Source organism: Humulus lupulus, chromosome 8, assembly GCF_963169125.1.
Source record: "Humulus lupulus chromosome 8, drHumLupu1.1, whole genome shotgun sequence".
In the NCBI taxonomy this organism is placed as follows: Eukaryota; Viridiplantae; Streptophyta; class Magnoliopsida; order Rosales; family Cannabaceae; genus Humulus; species Humulus lupulus.
In genome coordinates this window covers 163,835,607-163,845,082 of record NC_084800.1, presented here as the reverse complement: position 1 = coordinate 163,845,082, position 9,476 = coordinate 163,835,607, and the positions used below count along the sequence as shown (strand labels likewise).

The window sequence follows — 9,476 nt, the reverse complement described above, 5'->3', positions numbered from 1 at the left end:
TGAAGACGGACCTTATCAAGAATCCAAAGATCTCCACCACCACAATGTCCACCTTGGCAAATGAACCCGGGTCCTGGTGAATGAACCAGGACTCCGGTAAATGAACCGAGACATTAGTAAATGAACCTGGACCAGATGTCCAGATAGGGCACGTCTAGTTTTCCACGATGCTGACCTATCCCGATGAAATCTGGTAGTTGGTCTCCTCAACTAACCTGTAGAAGAGGGTACACACGGAACGTACACTGTTCCTAGGAAACAGTACTGCCACTATTCTGACAGATCTTATCCCCAAGATCCCCTTAGTAGCCCATGCGGACCAGTCTATGCTGACGTACAATTGGCAGGTGTAAGGCTTGGCCACGCCTAAGCCGACCCAATGGGCCCAAACTAAAAACATCTAATTATGTTACTTTCTTTGTATTATGGCTATGTTAGCGAGCAAATTGTAATTACATCCTTATTTGGGCCCAGATTAGTCTGTCCCAAGCTACTTGAATGCCTATAAATATGATCAGTTGTGCACTGTAGCAGGGATCCCACAATTTCTCTTGTAAGCAAAAACTCTGCTAAACTTGTAGAAAAACTCCATTGCCAAAACTCTCTAAAGCCTAATACTAGTGACTCATGGACTAAGGCTTATTAACGTCTCAACCATGTAAAAACTGTGATTGTTCATCTCTAATCCTTTCTTTACAACTCTTATTTCATAATATATTTCTAGTTTTCGAAAAACTCAGTAAACACTAATTTTTGTGTTATTTTTCTACTAATATTTTGGCTTTAGGTTACCTCTTTGTGGATCGACCGCCTAATTTGACTACAACTATCGTTTACATTTTGGGCGCCAAACAATTATCAAAATGGGTAATCGGCCAAAATATAGTCTTCAAATAATCGATTGACAAAACTTGGCTAAAATAAAGGATCCTAACGGGTAATTTGCTAAAATACAAGGTTCAAAATGATGTGAACCTTTACAGAAAATATAAATTATATAAATATATATAATTTACTTTTTACAAAGAATTTTTAACCTTTGGAATAAATACATGGTACAAATATTAATTTTTAAAAATAAAAGGTCAAAACGTCTCTTTAATCCTATTTTTAACATTTTGATAAAACATGAGGTCTAAAGTTAATTTATAAAAATAAAATATTCAATCGGATAGTTGACCAAAATAATACTTATACAAAACATAAATTTTCTTATACATAATTTATACTTTCTATTAAAAAAAACCACGCAAAGCATATAAAAAAAATTAATAATAATAATAATATTAAATAAAAACACACGTACAGCAAGCAATTTAAACTTTATATTCAGCACTTTAATTTTTTAGAATTTTCGAAAATCTGCAAAAAATTCATCATACAATGAACACCATCATGAAAAGAAAAAATTATGTTCAAGACATTCTCAAATATCCATATAAGGAGTATGTCGTATGAGTTTGGTCAAAACAAATCCCTACCACACAATCTCTCAAAAATTATTTAAAACTACATATATCTTTTAATTATTGCGAAAGAGTGCACGCTTTGTGTAATAAATAACAATAGTCACTTTAGTTTTTCTTTTGGTACATAGGACACAATTAGACGGCATAATATTTGAGTAAACCAAGTTACATTATGGTAAAAACAAAAGCGAGGAAAGAATAAATTGCAATGAAGTAAATTGACATTTACGAAATCTTTCTTATTAAAATTAAAATATAAAAAAAAATGCTCAATCTATCTTGTTTTGTATTCATTCCCCTCCTTTTCGTTTCATTACATGGATGAGTAACAATAGGCCATTATAAATTACGGTTTAAATAATTTTTTCGTTCCTTGCAGACCTTCGGATGAATTTCTCCTCTTTTAAAAGAAAATGTTATATTGTTGATTGAATTGTGTTTGTACATATAATTATTTCCAAACAATATCGCCTAGGAATCTAAGAGCAGGAACACCTCTGATCTCTACATCAACTAGTGGTGCCTGGATCAACGTCAAATTGCTGAGCTCTGGATCACTCCTAATCATATCAAGAGCACGCATCTGATCCTGATAATGGTTCAAAAAAATTAGACAAGAGTTCAAGTAATTGATTCTCAATTATTTCCACCCTCAATTTCATCAAGACTACCTTTGGAAAAGTAGGATATGTTTGGATTGGATCAAATTACTTAATTTTTTTCTTTTTTCATGTAATTTTGTTATGGAATTGAAAAGGATATTAAAAAAAAAAAATCCTAACAACTTTGTCGATCCATCTAAGCATGTGATATCTTACTGAAAATCTTGGGATAATATTATCCTATCCAATCCCCATTGATAAATGATTTATCAATGTATGAAAATAAAAATAAAAAAACTTTGTATCCAACCTATATCTATTGTAGACTCATTCTTTTACATTTTTTCTTTCATATTTACTAATCGAACCCAATCTAATCCAAATGTAGAACGTAATTACGCGAAATTAGAATCAGTATCACTCAACATAATCTCTTTTATTCCATCACAAGATTGTTCTATCTAAAAAACGAAGTAAGATAATACCCACCAAAGCAATTAGACATAGAACGTTAATTATCAATACCTTTCTTTTAATTGCACAAAACTTGCAATCTGAAGCAGATGGGGGAAGAATCTGATTAACAATCAACCTCTTCACAGGAACATCTTCCTTCATTAATGAGGCATGCAGCCTAGATGATTCATTGACTGCCATCACCTGTGGTTAAAATGTTGACAAAATATCATTTGAATTCAAAACTCTCAAGACTTGCTCTTAGCAAGCTTTTTAAGCATGGATTTTTCTGGTGATCCTACGGAAGGAGGGTAGGAAAAGAATTTAGAAACTTTATCAGGTCCTTGATTTTAAGAGATAAAGTCATGCATTTGTCGATGATGAATCATGTTCATTAGTTTCAGTGTATACTTCAGAAATAGATGATATATACCAGCAAGCAAGCAAAATATACCATTTACCAAGTCCAATGTCTAAAGATTTTACCGTGGGAATCGTTACAATAACAAATTCTGTTGAATCAGTGTCCCGAAAAAGCTCCCGCACTTTGATCATCCTCTCCCTTAGTCGCTCCAGTTTGTCAGTCTGCATCATAGATAACCTCAGATAGTCGATAAACTCCTGTAAAAGAAAACATAACGGCAGCTAGAACGACATCCGGCTTACCGCATCCTGCTTGGGCTGTTCTTGGCCGAAAACAGATTTGATGGCTGAGGTGGCTGAAGCAATCTTTTGTTTAAGCTGTAACAGACCATATGAAAATAAAGGATTAAAGTTAGTGAGATTTCAAGATGTTCTTTTGCATTGGTAAAACAAAAGAGCCTTTCTAAAAGGTCCAGAGCAAAAGACAATGAGAAAAGGGGGAAATATATAATATTATGAAGAAAAATAAACAAAAGAGGCAGAGAGAAGTGGACATTCAAACCTTCAATAGCTTGCCTATTGATCGATCTAAGAAATCTGGCAAGGACAGAAGTCGCAACGTGTGACCCTATTTAAAACAAGCCATCAAATTAAGAAGCTGAAAGTTCAAGCAACAAAGACAGTTCGTGATAAAATACTCACAGTAGGCGCAGTATCAAAAACTATGCGAGTAAACATGCTGTATTCTGGTGAGTCAAGAAATTGTATCACCTGGAAAGAGACATAAAAAGTTATAAAAAAAAGGTGGGATAATGTATGAAATTTATAAATATATTAAAGATTTGCCATGACAAATTTTGCATGCAAAATCATGCGAGATATTTTTACCTTTGAGATTGCAATAGCTTCATCCAGACCAGGAGGAGGTGTGTCCAGTAGTTCCCCAAGTTTTAACTCTCCTAACTTCCTCAATCAAAAAGCACATAACAATTAAAGTGATTTCACAATTGGAAGCAATTTACTTTCAATAAGTTTCCCTGGGAAAATTAGTACAGATGGGAGCATACTGAGAATGACAAATATGAGGAAAATCAATTTCACATGTAAATGGTCTCTAAATAAAATCTTAGCTATGGCAGGAGATATAATGGGCCTGTCTGCCATTGATACTAAAAAATTGTTGTTTGTTTTTAAAAACAAAAAAAAATACTATCTGAAAACAAATAAAGAGTGTTTGACATTATTTTCACAAAACAATTTTAAGAAACAAAGTTAAAAGAAAAAAACATAAAAATTTGAGAACACAGTTTATTTATGTGTTTTACGTAAACTTTTTTTTTCGAATTTTCATCACTTTTTTTCTTTTATCATTTTATCTTACATCATTTTTTCTCTCATTCCTTTCTCTCACAATATTTTCTCTCAAATCGTTCCTCTCTCACGTTATTTTCTATCAAATCGCTCTCTCTCCCCTTGTTTTCACTCCTTATTTTTCCAATATTATTTTTTATCTTATCACTTTATCTATCATCACATTCTCTCACAAGTCGCTATACTCTCTCTTAATTTGTTTTCCTCCTTGATTTCTATCCCATCACTTTCCCTTTCACATTACTTACTCTTTATAAATATATTTATTAATTTTTCTATTCAGAAATATTTTTAAAAAAAATTAAACGTTAGCCAAACACATCTTGTTTCTTGAAAACAACAAAAATTGTTTTCTATTCCCAGTTCTGAAAACTCAACTTTGAAAACAGAAAATAACAATGTCGAACAGGCCCAATGTTTATAAGGTTTCAGAAACTTAATGAGACGTGGCAAAAATAGGACACAAGAGCAATAACTATCAAATGAGAAGCCAATACTTGAGTAAGCTTTACCTGTTCTGCAATCATTCCAAGACCCATACCATCCATGAGATCTTTGACCCCAGTTCCACCATTATTCTGAGCCGCAGTCCGAAATTCTTCCCTAGCTTTCTCAGGGTTAATCTGCAGCATCACTATCCATTTAAATTACTAAGTACATAAAACTACAAAATCATCGGAACAGCAGCCTTGGATCAACATGATGAAGATTATCATTATTTCTCACAAGAACCAAACTCCACATACCTCAAGAGCAAAAAGTGGAGAATCAGGTCCCTCAACTGGTACTAATGCTCCCCCAGTCAAATCCTAAAGTTAAAAAATAATAGGCATACCAATGTTCCGAGTATAAAAATTGAGTTTAAGTAGTAAAAGTTCAATAACATTAACCAAAACGAATCATTGTTACAGTTTAAACCTGAGCAAAGGAATCACTCAAGGAATGAGCTGGATCTGTGGAAACCACTAGAGTAGGATGGCCATTGTTTGCAAATTTAACAGCAAGTGAAGCAGCACAACTTGTTTTTCCTACTCCTCCTTTCCCACCTAACATGTAGTACTTCCTTTTGGTCCCAGACACCATGTCATCAAACCCAGAAACCGCTTCCGTAGGTGCAGCCACTGATCTCACTGACCAAAGACACGGTGCACAAAAATTCAAGTCATATCCTACTAAAAAGGTGGCTTTCCATATATTTTTATGCTACAATATGTGATAACCAATATATTAAACATATTATTTCAATCAATTTCCTTTTATGTCTACCAATCTTAACCACTTTCCTCAAAAGATAAACTAACCACAACAAGCTTTTTCCCCCTTCATAATCTTCAAGCACACCAATGTGGAAATTTTAGACAACCACTAAAAGCATCAAATTCCACACAGTGAAAATCTAAAACTTAAGGAGCATCTAACTAAACTCTATATCAAAACTTTCGGTATTGCTTAAGAAAATATATACATAAAAGTATGTTCAAAGAAATCATAATTTGAACAAACCCATAAAAGAAATCACCTTGAAATGACTTTTTAAGAGGTTTCCTTGGCGTGGAGAGGGATATAAAATTGAAGCTTCTGGTGAGAGATATAGGAGTGAGGCTTTTGGGTGCATAAGAGAGTAAACCCACCATAGCCATGGAGCTTCTGCCAGTTAATTTGTTAAGAATAGGTGAGAACGTCGACGTAGCACAGGAACTTGCCATGTTTTTCTGCTAAAGCAACCAAATGAACCATAGAAGAACGCGTTAAGAGTTGAGACGGTGAACATAGCTCAGAGATTTTGGATGAAGATTGGGCTTCACCTAAAGGGTCTGGCCCATAAAACAATAACAACTTTGAAAAGATAACTAATAGAGGAATTGGTCACGTTCACTAGACAGTTTTTTTGACATTATTTTTTGAGATAATTACATTCCACCGTAATATAAAAAAAAAATCTTTTTATTCGGTATGTTTAATAAATTACAAAAATATAACTTTCTCCAACCGTATATATATATATATATATATTAATCTTTTCTTTTATTTTCTTGTCTTAATTTTTAATAAGAAGTTAGACATATCAAATAATATAATAATTATATTTACTACCTTTAATAAAATAAAATAAAGTAGATTAATTTATTTTATTTAAAATAAATGTATTTATTAATATTAAAATTAATATTTATTCAATTCCTCAAAAAATAAATAAATATTTATACAAATTACAACATACTGCTAATTAAAATTAATATTAATAAATATATGTTACAATATATAGTTAAAGATAATCACAATATTATTTATTTACCCATAAATGATTTTTGATGACGTGGTAAAGATTATTTGCACGTGGATTGACACGTGGCAGAATTAAAGAGCAAAGGTGTTGTTCGACTATCGACCAGAAGTGTGCCTCGTCGTCAGTGTTAATTTTTGGTACGACCAGGATGGTCGTGAAGTCCGATTTATTTCTTTCTTAAGTTGTAATCTAATATTAATTGCATTTGAATATTTCCTCATAATGGTTCTTGATACGCGATTGTTAAGAAAAGATAGGACACCTTAGCATGTGTAACCATCATTGAGCCTATAAATATGCATGAAATAACTCAAGGAATGGACTTTTGATTCATTAGCTTTTTTGGCTTAAGATTAAGAGAGAAAGAGCGATAGTGATTGTTGATCATTCTATTGTAATCCTTCCAAGGTTTGTGAAACTCAAAGAACCCTAGTTTTTTTATCACAGCTTTGAAGTTCAATAATAACAATACACTAAGTGGACGTAGGTCATTACCAATCACTGGGGCCGAACCACTATAATTTCTTGGTGTTTTTTCCTTTCCATTAGATTATCTTTTCAAGCATCGTTCTACATCCTGTTGTATATTTGACTCCGTGTCGTTGGCTAAATCGAGGGTCAACATTCTGGTGCTTTCATTGAGAGCTTGTGAAAGAATCTAATGGCGAAAACATCCAAGAGGACATGACAAACCGCTGGCGTCGCATCATCTCAGCCTCCTCCTCCAAATGTGGCTAAGGATGAACCACACTTGGAGTTTGATGAGGAAGAGTTAGATTCTGAAACCTTGAAGGCAACGCTGGGGGTGTTGCAGGATGAGTTGGCCAATCTGAGGGTCAATCAAGAGAATGCTGCAGAGATAATGGCGTCATAAAAAAGAGAAATAGAGCGCTAGCGTCAGGAGTTGAGCGAGCGGCAGGCTGAGATGGATCATCGGCAGAGGGATGCCATGGTCGCCCTTGAAGCAGTCATCCAGCTGGCTAGGAATCAAGCCACGCCAGCCTCCCAGCCAGAACAGCCACCAAACAGGCCGCCTCAAAGGGGTCCCACTCCTAGTCCTCCGCTCCAGCCTGTAAGCCCACAAAGGCCGGAGCAGCCTCCTGTAGCTTAGGATGATGTCCCACCTATGGATCCTGAGCAGCAGCCTCCATCTTAGGCTGGTCGAGGCAATCCCCTGCGCCCGAGGCAAAATAGGACCGGCCAACCGCCCCGCAGCCCTAGACGCCCAAGGGATGAAGAGCCGAATCTACCGAGCAGGGGGCAGCGTCCTTCTGCCAACAGGAGGAACTCCGAGATAGGCTCTGCGGTCAGGGGCCCCCCACAGCATAACAATGCATGGGGACCCACCGACCAGTGCAGGCCTCCCCCTAACGCTCGGGAAATGCCAGCCCAAGGAGGCAACAAAGTGAATAGTCGGTTACATCATAGTCAGCCACGATTCAGAGATGGGCACGACTACAATGAAGCCGATTCCGACAGAAGAAATGTTGGTCGGAGGAACGAAGAAAGAGGTGGAGGCAGAAGCCCACCACTTAGAGAGGACCGACCAGCAGGCCATAACACTGGGGAGCAGCCCAGGTAGCAGAACGTCTTTAGTCGGCTGGGAACCAGCGAGCAACGACGAAGAGACGATGATCTGAGGGATGTACTTAACGACCGCCGGGAAAGGCACGATGAGTACGTTCCCCTGGCACCAGTGGCCCCAGTAATCCCATAAGCTGTTCAGGCCCAGATCGATGCCTTGAACCAAGCAGTGCAGTAGCTGGTCGGGGGACGAACATCCCACATTGAGTACGATCGGAGGAGAGGCACCCCTTTCGTACAGAGGATTTTTGTGGCTGAAACCCCCAGTAAATTCAAGATGCCAACACTGCCAAATTTTGACGGGTATGGAGACCCAGTATCTCACGTTAATAAGTTTGAGATACAAATGGATATACAAAAGGTGTCAAAAGATGCCCGCTGCCACATCTTCCCCGCAACACTGTCTGACACCGGCCAGGAGTGGTTCTTTAAGTTCCTTCCTGCTAGTATAGTACCATGGGAAATGTTCATAAAGGAGTTTTACGGACAGTTCTATGCAGGTCGTGTGCACCCCACTAAGGCCAACCAGCTGGTCGAAATACGCCAGAAAGAGGGAGAGCCCTTATTGGAATACGTTCAGCGCTTCCTGCGAGCTGCAGCTGGAGCCAAGACTGTGGGCGATGAAGGTAAGATGATGGCCCTAACTGCTGGGGTGAGACGCCATTCACCCCTCTGGAGCAGCCTCATAAAGAATGGGGTAAGGAGCACCAAAGATTTCTTAGATCGAGCTGATCGGTACATCAAGCTTAAGGACACGATTGCCAAAGAAGGGAAATCACCAACAAAAGACAAGGGGCCCAAGGAAGATCCCGCCAAAACTGCCAATGGGTCGAAAAAAACCAATGGCAACAGCAAAGGCAACGGGAATAGCAATGGTAGAAACGGTGGAAAGTGGGCGAACAATGAACCCTCGACCTCTGAGAGTAAGTGCCCCAAAGGCAGTCGATATGAACTGAGATTCACCAACTACACTGCCCTTGTCAAAAGCCGAGCTGAGGTCTACCAGGCGACCAGCTCAAACGTGCCCTACAAATGACTCGCACCCATAAGGAAAGATATCTCCAAGAGAGATACAACAAAGCTCTGTCATTTTCACAACGACTACGGGCACAACATAAACGATTGTAACCAGCTGAAGGACGAGATTGAGTTCCTGATAAGGCAGGGACATTTAAGAAGATATGTGTGAGCCGCCAGAGGTTCTCAACGAGAGGCTCAAGGTGGCAACGAGCAGGCGCCTGCACGCCAACGCTCGCCACCTTTATATTCAGCTTTTGTGGAAGGCACTCTACTCACCATCTGCGAAGGCCCGCATCTTGCAGGAGATAGTGGGAAGGCAAGGGA

At 37.7% G+C, this 9,476-nt stretch overlaps 1 protein-coding gene across 1 annotated transcript; it reads right to left on the bottom strand.

The window, feature by feature from the left end:
• Positions 1-1,735: 1,735 nt before the first annotated feature.
• Positions 1,736-6,073, bottom strand: LOC133798612 (ATPase GET3B-like). Its single transcript, XM_062237008.1, has 11 exons — positions 5,781-6,073; positions 5,180-5,391; positions 5,008-5,070; positions 4,774-4,884; positions 3,779-3,853; positions 3,593-3,661; positions 3,453-3,518; positions 3,194-3,268; positions 3,014-3,112; positions 2,597-2,731; positions 1,736-2,058 (listed from the first exon to the last, which is right to left on the bottom strand). Exons 1-11 carry the CDS (start codon positions 5,965-5,967, stop codon positions 1,921-1,923), a joined length of 1,230 nt encoding a protein of 409 aa, XP_062092992.1. The 5' UTR covers positions 5,968-6,073; the 3' UTR covers positions 1,736-1,920.
• Positions 6,074-9,476: the final 3,403 nt, after the last annotated feature.